The sequence below is a fragment of the Myotis myotis genome, unplaced genomic scaffold (assembly GCF_014108235.1).
Source record: "Myotis myotis isolate mMyoMyo1 unplaced genomic scaffold, mMyoMyo1.p scaffold_m19_p_8, whole genome shotgun sequence".
Lineage (NCBI taxonomy): Eukaryota > Metazoa > Chordata > Mammalia > Chiroptera > Vespertilionidae > Myotis > Myotis myotis.
The window spans coordinates 58,481,159-58,493,456 of record NW_023416390.1 but is presented as its reverse complement, the minus strand read 5'-3'; the positions used below and the strand labels follow the sequence as shown (position 1 = coordinate 58,493,456).

General features: G+C 38.4%; 1 protein-coding gene across 7 annotated transcripts in view; it reads left to right on the top strand.

Annotated features, from left to right (window-relative positions):
- The window catches only part of GPD2 (glycerol-3-phosphate dehydrogenase 2), a 140,086-nt gene that overhangs the window by 37,378 nt on the left and 90,410 nt on the right, over positions 1-12,298 (top strand). For 6 of the 7 annotated variants that reach the window (XM_036320876.1, XM_036320875.1, XM_036320879.1 and 3 more), the window contains exon 2: positions 460-569. In XM_036320876.1, the coding sequence (XP_036176769.1) occupies positions 468-569 (102 nt within the window). In that variant the 5' untranslated portion in view covers positions 460-467. Of the gene's footprint in view, positions 1-457; positions 570-6,982; positions 7,041-12,298 lie in introns of those variants that run through there. The other variant, XM_036320878.1, reaches the window with a different exon arrangement.

The following is a 12,298-nucleotide window of genomic DNA, read 5'->3' as shown; positions in this document are numbered from 1 at the left end:
AAACACTTGACAAAGAACCCAAAGCAGGCATGGAGTTCATTGTCATGTTGAGTGACAGAAGACTTCTAGTTCTCCTTGCGGAGGGGATTAGCGGTGGAACAAATCTGGGAGGACAGTGTGCAGTTTTGTCAGATGCACAATGACATTTCTTTTCACAGCTCTCTTGACTTTATACTGTTTAAATATCTTTGGTTGTCCCTTAATTTGCTTTTCTTTCTTTAATTCCTGTTGGAAGGGAGCTTTTGTATAGTCAATTCCCATGTTTATTTGTGTGTTTTTTTGTTTATTGTTTTTGAATGGAAATACTCAAAATGGTATGTTAGTAACTGACTTATTTTATATTTTCTTTTCTAGGTTAACATAGTTTCATAAATACACAGGCTCTTTATTATTTGGACTGTTCATGTAATGAAAATCCTAATTAACTTTTTTGTTTCCTTTTTTTTTTTTTTTTTGTAGGCTAAGAAATGGCATTTAAGAAGGCAGTAAAAGGGACAATTCTTGCTGGAGGAGGTGCTCTTGCAACTATTCTAGGCCTCTCTCAGTTTGCCCATTACAGAAGGAAGCAAGTAAGTAACGGCACACGTATTGATTATAGCATGAAACTTAAATGTGTGAAAGAATTGTGTGTGGGGTATGTGTATGCTGATGGTTTTGTTTAGACATTACTGTCTCAGTTTGATCTGAAAGATACTAATTTAGAAACTGCCTTAAGGATCCTTGAGAACTGCATGTATCTGATTTTAAAAAAGTAAATTTCTTTATCAGAAAGTATTATATAACTTAGCCTCTGTTTGTGCTTTGGTTTTAAAAGACTGCTTCATTTCCAAGTGCCAGCGTTTGTTCATTTAGACTTTTCCTTGTTTCATTCTTCCAAATGTCTGGATACCTTCTTTGTTCCTGCCAAAAGTTTGTCTTGTTAGAAGTCAGGCAGCTGAGAAAGGAAATGGAAAAGAAAGAGCCTGTATTAAAGGCCCAAATTTGAATGTTGGTTTTGTTTCTTATTGGTTTAGTTTATGTAGAACTGCTTTATATTTGGTAAAATTTTTATGGGGGAAAGACATGAAAATGTGATTGGTATTGTTAACGTAAAAAAACCATTGAAACCTGTAAAGAATTTTTGTGAGTTTATTTGAGCCAAACTGTCGACATATGCCGGGAAGCAGAACCTCAACAAATTGAGATAATGCTCCGGAGAATGGTGGGGTTACATCTGCATTTATGCATTGCAATCCAAGGAGGAACACAGGTGGGTTACATGAAATTCATTGGTGATAGATTAAGGAGGAGGGATAAAGCAAAGCAGGGAAACCCCTGGGATTGGATAAAAAGTAAAATGATGGACACATACTTAGGTGGGTGCAGGAACAATTAACATGATGATGTAGGGATTTGTGGTATCTGTCGTGGGGCCCAGCACATTTGGTTGTGCCCCAGGGGCTCCAGATACAGGGAAGTCACAAGTTACCCAGACATTTCCAGGGTATGTTATCATAGATGCAAAAAGACAGATAGGCTCAGTTAAGGTAAAGGTTGACCTTGTCAGTGAAGATACTGGCCTAGGACGTAACTGCCCACCATAACTGCTTTTAGTTAAAGTTTAATTTCAGACCATCCTTTGTGGTTACTTTAGGTCTCCGAGTTTGCAAGACTGCCATGCAGGCCTTCCCTGAGCTTGTCAGGTCAGCATGTGGCCCCTTTTGTCCACAGTATGAACTTTCCAAATAATTTAAAGTGTTCAGTTGATTTTTATTTTATTTTTTCCCCTTTGGAGAAAAAAGGCACCACAACTATGCCTTCCTATAGTTTATATTAATGCTAAGAAATAATTTTGGTGAATGGTTTTGCTTTTTTTTCTGGGTTGAAATGCTGGTAGCCACCTCAGTAGTCAGTGTAAGTCCCCCAGGACCTAAGGATACTTTGTGATACCAGCTGGGTGGTGCGTTCTCTTTCTTTTGTTTTTGGGTGGTGCATTCTCTAAGCAAAGATGGAGATGCAGGAATGTGGGAAGCTATTTGTGGCTGGGTTATCTCTGAACTACTCGTTTTTACACTTTTGTGATAACCTTTAAGCCCTGGTTGTCTTACATTTGTTGTTTTGGTTGCTTTCGGCTATAAGGCGGAGGAGCCAGCCTCGGCTTGGAGTCCTATGTCCTGAATGGGAAATAGCACTTTAAAAGCACATATTAAGAAAAATCAATTTGCTGGCTTATAGTTTTTAAAAAAATATATATTTTTATTGATTTCTAAGAGGAAGGGAGAGGGAGAGATGGAAACACCAATGATGATAGAGAATCATTGATTGGCTGCCTCCCGCACGCCCCCTACTGGGGATCAAGCCTGCATCCTGGCCACATGCCCTGGGATGGAATCATGATTTCCTGCTTCCGAGGTCAACACTCAACCACTGAGCCACAGCTAGTTATTTTTAAGGCTTATTTTTAGTGCTTCCTCCTAAAGATGGACCATGTTCAACAGATTAATTAGTCTTTTTCATTCTTAACTTTGAGCACATTACGTTAAGGTTCCCCCAGGAGTACATGTTACAGGTATTATTAATTGCCTAACTTGTTACTGAAACTTAACTTTACCCATTGATAATTTTTGATGCACACCACTTTCTTTTAAAATGTTGTCTTGGTTCCTTAAAAGTGAATGTGAAAAGAAAAAAAATATATATGTGATAGTTTTCCTTCTATTCTTTCCCTTGTAAATATGAGCTAATGTAACCGACTTGGTACCTGAACCCTTACAGAACTATTCAGTCACCAAATGTGCTTTAACCATTGATCAGCTCTGAGAATCAACCTGTTTGTATTTAGAATACAATTCCTGTCTGCATTTTAGGAGGGAAGTTTTGTGCTGGGAATATCAAATGAGCACAAGCTGGGAGCTAGGAGCCAGGAGAGAGAGCACTGTAGGTACAGAGCAGGCTGTGGAGGCTATTTCAGAAGTGCAGTTTTGTTTGAGACTTGGGCTTTAATGGATTTGATTACTTCTGCCATCCTTAACCAGTGCTATCTGTAATGATACTGGAAAATGCCAGTGTCAAAGGTAACGACATTTAATATGATGAGTTGTTGCTAAATTTGTACATGGTTTATTACTTAAGCACAGTTAAGCATGTTCTACCTCAGAGCTTATAACTTAACTTTGTACCGGGGTAATATGTTGTTGTTGTTTTTTTTTAATGTTTGATTTCTTTTTAATTTCAAAGGATAGAACAAACAGTTGGTACTGCCTTCAGTTAGAAGTGAATTTTAATCATTAAAATAAAAGGCAAACAAGGGTCTGTTGATTTCTGGGACATTTGATCATTTTCTCCTTCCTACATTAGACATCCTGACCACCTAATAGCCAAAATGAAACAGATATCAGCAGTTCAAGTCATTTATAATTTTAAGCTGACAAGTGTTTTTGAGAAAAATCACCATAGGCATATTCAGTCAATGAGTTGCATATGATATGCATCCAAGTGTGTGCATTCTTTTGTGGTGATTCCTGTCCCTTTAAGCCACTGCCATGAGCATATTTTGGGTAGCAGGTTGAGATATAGCCATAGGGATTGCAAAAAAGGGAGAGAGAATGATGGGGAGGGAGCAAGGGGGAAAAGGAGACCAACGCATTTGAGCCATTGACATAAAATGACCACAGGCCTCAGCTGTCCTTTCTCAGAAAATATCTGCCAATCAGAGCCATCCTGGGCAGGAACATTTTCCTGACTTTAACAGTCAATAAAAACCTCCCCCTTGATATCCATTTTACATATATATATATATATATATATATATATATATATATATATATATATTTCAGTTTTCTAAGATGATTCTAACTGACAAAAAATTCTCCTCCTTTAAGAATTAGTTGGTGTTGAAAGCCCAAGATGCTGATGCCTGAGAAAGCTGTCTCTTGACTTTAAGTTCAGGCACATTTTGCTGGCATTTCTGTACCCACATTTTTCTCTCCCTTGCCCCCTAGCTTGTGGTCATTTGATATTCCCAGTACAAAGCTTCCTTCCTAAAATGCAGTCGGGGTTTGTATTCAAAATACAAATGGGAGATTCTAAGAGCTTACCAATGGTTAAAGCACACTTGGTTTGGTGATGGCATACTTCCGTAAGTGTTCAGGTGCCAAGTCGGTTAAATTAGCTTATATTTGCAAGGGAAAGAATTTTTAGAAGGGAAACTATGACACATACTAATTTTCTTTGTTTAATTGAACAGAAAACACAATGAAATTGAGTAAGAGGTGGTTCACTTACCTTGTACCCAGTTGCTTGAATAGGTGAGAAAAGAGAGACATTTGTGCAGATGCTGGCAATCCTGGGGGCAGTTGGGGGTTAGAGGTGATAACAATGATATTTTGGTCTCACTTTACTTTGTAGTATGGCTTTCCTTCTTACAAGCACATTGATTACATTTCTGTTATGTTTTTCAATGGTGAATAGTGTATACTGTTGACTCAGGTGAGGCCTAGAGATGTTTTTCTTTTTTCTTTTGAGATAAATGAAGTCAGATTTAGAAGGGATGGAGATCACAACGTAAGGAGAGAGCTAGTATTATCATTATTATATTTTCTTTGGGAACTAAGCAAACTAAATCTTCAATTCCGGTGAGGAAGCTGATAGAGAAAAGGAGATGAATGTGGCTGACTTTTGACTGTGACCACCTGCAAGGGAGGAGGTTTGTGGCCACACTGCATCCCCATTCCTGGCCCTGCTCCGTTACGCATGCAGTGGTTGAGTGGTCTTGAAGAGGCTTTCTGTTCATTTCTCCGCTTCTTTTATTTCTCCACCCATAAGTAGGTGACTAAGTTTCCACAAAAACTTCTTGATTTTTTCCTCTCCCCAGACCAGCCATATGTCAAGGGACAGGAGGCTGAGTAGTAGGATATACACATCCCAGCTCTATCTTAAGTCCCACCAGGGATGCAGCAAGCAAACTACTTCTGCAGTGGTGTGCAGATTTTCAGGAGCAAGGCATTTGTCACTTCCTATTTAGTATACGTCTGTTTAATAATAAACTGTTAATGGGAAGGGACTTAGAAGACATCCAATCTTCCTCTCAGTACAGAACGTTCTGCTGGTGATTCTTTAATATCTAGTGAAAGAAAAGGGTTACTTCATACTTCATGGGAGAACTATTTTTTTTCTTTCTTTTTCTAATTCCAAGCTGATAGGAGAATGGAGCTGATGAGTAGGAGGGTTTATATTAGGAGTGAGTGGCAGAGGGGCAGAGTGGAGAGTGTAAAAGTCAGGGCTGCCTGAGGGTTCTCAGGGGGGTGGGAAGAATGGAGTTAGCCGGGAAGAGAATGGAGTCAAAGATAGGGTGGGAGTGCAAAGATTTAATGAGGTGCCCCCTAGGCTCTTGACTTTTCATAATAGACCAAGGCACTTTTCGAAAAACTTTTTAAAAAAGCTGAACATTTATTTCATACCTTCTAGGTCCTAACTGGAAACATTGGTGTGATAGTGTGGGTTTCTTTTCAACCCCAGTGGTATGGCTGATGTAACCAAGACCTATTTAGGTCTGAGGGTGGGCCCTCTCACGTAACACCTACTGGGCTTGTTCCTTCCATTACCCACTCTGGAGGTGTGGTGGGCTTTGTGAAGCAACACCGAGGTGGAACCTGAGAACCACTAAGAGCTTTCTCAAAGCCCGGATGTGAAAGTCTTTTCTTTTTTGCACCAGACATAGGCCAGGGAGTGGGCTTAAAAGTATGGAAATTAAGGTCTTTTATCCATGTAAGGAGAGGTATTAAGATCAAGGAATTGAGAGATTCCAGTGATTGATGTGTTATTCCTGAGCAACATAACAGAGGACAAGAGCATGTTCTTTGATGCAGTTTTTGCAGGCTGCCTGTATCTAACACTGCTTCTTAAAAACTAAGTGACTATGGGAAAAAATTATTAAATTCTCTCAGCCTCATCCCCCTATCCTCTCCCCCCTGTAAAATGAGGAGAGGAATGGTACAGTAAGTCTTTGCTAGGTTCTGTAACTTTTAGTGAAATGATGTATAAGAAAACCAATGTTAGTTATCATAGGCTAATTGATATACATAAGAGTTAAATTCCTATGAATGGACCTTCAGAGTTTCAGGCTAAGTGAAATAAGTCATATGGAAAAGGACAAGAATCATATATGGGATATAAAACAGAAAGCAACAAATGAACAAAACAAACAAACTCATAGATATGTAGACAACAGCATGAAGGTTACCAGAGGGAACGAGGGGTGGGGGGAGGTGGAAGAGGGAAAGGGGGTCAAATATATAGTGATGAAAGGAGCTAGACTTTGGGAGGTGAGCACACAATGCAATATACAATAATGTATTATAGAATCATACACTTGAAACATGTTATTAATCAATGTCACACAAATGAATTTAATTTTAAAAAAAATATATTTTATTGATTTTTTACAGAGAGGAAGGAATAGGGATAGAGAGTTAGAAACATCGATCAGCTGCCTCCTGCACACTCCCTACTGGGGATGTGCCCACAACCAAGGTATGTGCCCTTGACAGGAATCGAACCTGGGACCCTTGAGTCCGCAGGCCGACACTCTATCCACTGAGCCAAACTGGTCAGGGCAATAAATTTAATTTTTTAACAAAAGAATTAATTTCCTATGGCATCTCATCAACGTCATAACAAAATTGTGTTATTTGGGGACTGCTGTACTTCCCTCATAGGACTGTGGAAGAGTAGTAAAGCCTGGGAGAGCTTCTGGAACATAGTAAGCTTTCAAAACCATTAGATACGATTAGATTCCCAGGTGACATGAATATGAAGTGTGCTTGTAGTTGGCAAGAAAGTCATTCTTGTCACTGTGGATTCTTGCATTCAGGGACACCTTTTTAAAACTTTGAGGTTAGTAGCAATCGGTATGTCTTTCATCTGAGGTGGTTGGAGAATGGCTAGAAAACAGTTATACAAACACCTTCTTGTTTTTTTCTTCTTCTTGCTTTCTGATCTGAAGATAAGCCAGTAACAAGGTGGACAATCCCAATTATTGACTTAAACTCTTTCCGAAAGTTGTAAGTAATAAATTTCATAAAGTTTCCTCTCTCTCTCTCTCTCTCTCTCTCTCTCTCTCTCTCTCTCTCTCTCTCTCTCTTTTAAAACTTTTTAGGCTTATATGAGTTATGGCAGATTTGATTTCTTTGTTTCATCAGTGTTTCTCTCTCTTTTCCTCTCCCTTCCTTTCTCTTTAAAAATCAATGAAAAATGAAAAAGAAAAAAAAAAAACCTCTTGGCATTTTTTTTTTGTAAATCAGAATTTTCATATATCATTTTAGCTTGAAGTACAATGCAATTCAACTTATTCTTTCCTAAAATCAATGATATAGTAATAGTTGTTAATGACAGGATCTTTCTGCTTTGCAAAACAGTCTCACTTTGTAAGAGACAGCAATTCACATACTTTTAGTGGCTTCCTAAATACTGTAGTTCCTTGTGCTTTGTGTATTACTTAAGGGAACCTGGAAAAAGTCCTAGTGACAATGTGTTAGGTGGGTTGAAATATAGGCAAGCTTATGCTACCTTTGTTGTTAATATCATCAGAACCTATGAGGGAAAAAAAATTTATGCCAACGAGAGGCAAAGTGATACATGAATTATTAAAATCTATGGGGATTTTGAGGACATTGTTTTAATTTTAGTCTTTCCCCCTCAATACATTATTTGTAAGGGAGTCTAATAAACCAGGCCTTTTGACTGGTAGTGCCAATGCCTCAAATTTCAAAAGGTTGACAAACAACAAAGAATAGAATGATCATATCTAATCAAGGAAAGACATACTTTGCAGTTTATTTTAATGGATAGTTAGATGAAAAGATGTTTAGCTTCCTGAATGTGTCATTTATACAAGTGCGGCTGGGTTTTGGTGAACTTGTTATTATGCACAGGCTATGAAAGTTTTTAAACTCTAGTTTCTTCGTAAGGTGAGGATAATGCCATTTACTCCCAGGCTCTTTCCCCTGCCAAGCAGGAAGTCAGTCAGTATATAGAAGCCAGTGATCACAGTACCTGACACATAGCAGGTCTTTTTACCTATTGTACTTATTTCCCTTTCTGCGATAGAGGATATGGGTATTTGGAACAGACCTAGCCTTGTTAGGCATAATAAGAAAGCTATGACACCAGATTTCTTTCTTTCTTTCTTTTTTTTTTTTTTAAACAGGTATCTCCTTCTTTCTTTCTTCTTCTTCTTCTTTTTAAATATATTTTATTTTATTTTTTTATTTTTTATTTATTTATTTTTTTTACAGAAAGGAAGGGAGAGGGATAGAGAGTTAGACACATCAATGAGAGAGAAACATCGATCAGTTGCCTTCTGCACACCCCCCACTGGGGACGTGCCTGCAACCAAGGTACATGCCCTTGATGGGAATTGAACCTGGGACCCTTGAGTCCGCAGGCTGACGCTCTATCCACTGAGCCAAACCAGCCAGGGCGACACCAGATTTCTTTAAATAGCTGAGCATTTGGTTGATATTATATTGCTTATATTAACTGCTGGACAGAGAAACTGGTAGATGTCAGAGAAACTTGCAGTCCAGATGACTAATGATAGAAGAGAAACCAAAATCCTGAGCATGACACCAAATGCTGGTGAGGATGTGGAGCAATAGGAAGTCTCGTTTACTGCTGGTGAGGATGTACAATGTTTGGTGGTTTCTTACAAAACTACAAATACATTCTTACCATATGATTCAGCAATATCACATTCATTGATATTTACTCAAAGGAGCTGAAAATTCATGTCCACACAAAAACCTGCACATGGATGTTTACAGCAGCTTTATTTACAGTTGCCCAAACTTGGAAGCAACCAAGAGGTCCTTCACTAGGTGAATGGAAAAATAAACTGTGGTACACCCAGCCAGTGGAATATTATCCAGTGCTAGAAAGAAATGTTATCAAGCCATGAAAAGGCATGGAGGAACTTGAAATGCATACTACTAACTGAAAAACGTCACTATGAAGAAGCTACATACTATATGGTTATAACTATATGATGTCTGGAAAAGGCAAAACTCTGGAGACTGGAAAAAACCCCCACAAAACCAGTGGTTGCCAGGGGTGTGTGGCGACAGATGACCAAGCAGAGCACAGAGGAGTTTTAGGGCAGGAAAACTGCTCTGTGTGATATCATAATGATGAATATGTGTTATTACATATTTGCCCAAAGCCACAGAATGTACACCACCAAGAGTGAACCCTTAAGGAAACTATGGACTTCGGGTGATTATGATGTGTCAGTGTAGGTTCATCCTTGGTAAAAAATGTGCCATTCTGCTATGCATATGTGGGGGTAAGAGTTATATGGGAAATCCTTTGATTTTTCCTCTCAATTTTATTGTAAACCTAAAACTGCTCTAAAAAAAAAAAAATAAAGCCTTTAAAAATATACTTAAAATCTTAAACATGTCTCTGGAACATGTCAATTAAGAAAATAAAAATCATAAAAATTCACTTCATTACTTTTCAGTAGTATCTTGATTGAATATAACTATATACATATATATATATATATATATATATATATATATATATGACACATTTAATATCTTTTTAAAAAATCCTCACCCAAGAATATTTTTCAATTGATTTTTAGGGAGAGTGGAAGAGAGAAGGAAAGACTGAGAGAACCATCGATGTGAGAGAAACACATTGATTGGTTGCCTCCCACAGGGGCTGGGGCTGCAACCAAGGTTCATGCCCTTAACTGGAATCGAACCCGGGGCCCTTTGGTCTGCAGGCCAGCGCTCTATCCACTGAGCCAGACTGGCTAGGGCAACACATTTAATAATTTTAAGACTTTAATCTCAGTTGTAAATATTTTCTGGTTCCTAAGCTAAAGCATATCTGTGGGTTTGAGATGAGTATAACTTTTCTTGAGCACTGATGTAGCTGAAATTATGTGACACATTTGCTTACCAGATTGCTTTTAACTTCGTGAGTCAATTCAGGCTAGCAGACTTGTTTGTTCTCTCTGAGTAAATAATCTTCCATCTCCAGAGGCATTTTTCATAGTTTCATAAACAGCCTTTCTCTGAAAAAAACAAAAAAAACCCCAAAACAACACACAAAACTTACCAAGTACTGTAATAGCAGCTGTTCTTAAATGGTCTTCATTTTTGTTGATTTTAATATTTAGGTGGAAACTATATTGTTAGATACCATGTGAGGAATGTATGTTTAGGAGAAGAAAGGACTGGAGATTGAATGATAGGGGTCTTGGTCCTCCTTGCCTGCTTACAGTGCTGTCAGCATCACTTCTGTGAAATATGAAGGAAGAAACATCTCTGCACCATGGTTCGGAGGGGCTTGCATTTAATGATCTATCTGTCCTTTTGGAGCTTCTCTATGGATTTATTTTCCTGTAAACGATGGGGCCCCATCTGTCCCAGGAAGATTCTGACCATGTACAGACTACATACAAAGTAGGCAAGTTGTGCATCTTGGGTTTGAGTGCTATACATATCTCATGTTTGGTGTTTTTAGTGGAGTAAGCTATTTGGTGTAATAAACAATGCCCAAATCTCATTACAGTGAAGGTATATTTCTTGCCACATTACAGTCCAGGGTGGATAGGTTGGGGGCTTGTTTCTTGAAATTATTCAGGAACCTCTGTCCCTTTATTCTAGTGGCTGTTACACATTATATGGCTTTTTAAAAAATATATATATACTTTTATTGATTTCAGACAGGAAGGAAGAGGGAGAGACAGATAGAAACATCAATGATGAGAGAGAATCATTAATCGGCTGCCACCTGCATGCCCCCTAAGGGGATTGAGCCCTTGACTGGAATCAAACCCAGGACCCTTTGGTCCACGGACCAACGCCCTATCCACTGAGCCAAACTGGCTAGAGCCATTATAGGGCTTTTTGACCTACTGGATCATTTTTAGCCAGTTGTAAGGAAAGGTGGAAAATGTGATCCAGTAGTGTTCTCTGGAAGAAGAGAAAAGGTTTGGTTACACACCCATCCCGCCATTACATCTGTGTCCTGACTAGTTTTTGATGTTACTGACTAATGAGCTATATTTCTTTTGATCAGAATTTTATTGTAAGTTTATGCCAAAGATTCTATCATTCATTTACTTCACTTGCTTAGAGAAGCCTGTGCATAGATTCCTGGAAGGACTGTTTTTTTCTCCTAGAAACACAACTAAATATATTGAGGCTGTGTCTGATATCTAAAGCTTGATGAAGATTCTGAATGCACTGTATTTTCGATAAGGCCAGTTGAAACTATTCTTAACTACTCTATATGGTTCACTGTTTCTTCAGAGGCATGTTTCATCAAAGCACTAAAATTATGCAGACAGAGTTGGAAATGTTCTTTGAAGAGCATCCTATCATCTTCCTTATAATTTTGGTTTTTATTTAACACTTAGCTCCCAAAGTGGGGCCATGGCAATATCTTTGAGTTCTAACTCACGCCAGGCTTTCGAGGAGTTTGTGATGCTATTTTACTGCTGGCATACAAAATCAGCGAGGTTAACTGTACTGCTATAGGTCACACAGTGAGTCAACGGCTGAGCTATGATTAGCGTTGACAGCTGGTGAGCTTCTAGGCTGTCGCAAACTGAGCAACACTGACATTCATTTTGATTTGACTTTGCATTTCATTTTCAACTATTTATTCATTTTAAGGTCTCTTTAAGAAACTTTTTGGGGATATTGTGGGACTGGGGAAACTTTCCATAAATGCTTTTGGGGAGAGTCCTTTAGCTTTTCCCTCCCCATCTTCCTGCTTAATAGTTAAGTTGTGTTGCCCTAACCGGTTTGGCCGATGCTTGCAGACTCAAGGGTCCTGGGTTCGATTCCAGTCAAGGGCATGTACCTTGGTTGCGGGCACATCACCAGTGGGGAGTGTGCAGGAGGCAGCTGATCGATGTTTCTCTCTCATCGATGTTTCTAACTCTCTATTCCTCTCCCTTCCTCTCTGTAAAAAAAAATCAATAAAATATATTAAAAAAATAGTTAAGTTGTGTTTATGTTAGGCAAGTTTCCTCTAGGTAGAGTTTTGCAAATTAATAAGAAAATAGATGCTTTAAGATAATTTAGGCAACATTAATTTTACCTGCTTATTTTGAAATTTGTGATTTTTCAACAATGAAGTTTTGAGATCTAATGATAAGCTTGTGAGTACAAACTGGAGAAGTTATAAATATGTGTATATTCGATGAAATAATTCACAGGGAAATGGAAAGTGTGCATCACAAATTTGACCCAAAATGGTTTTGAACATAAGGTTAAAAAGTAGCCGATGGTCATCTGGA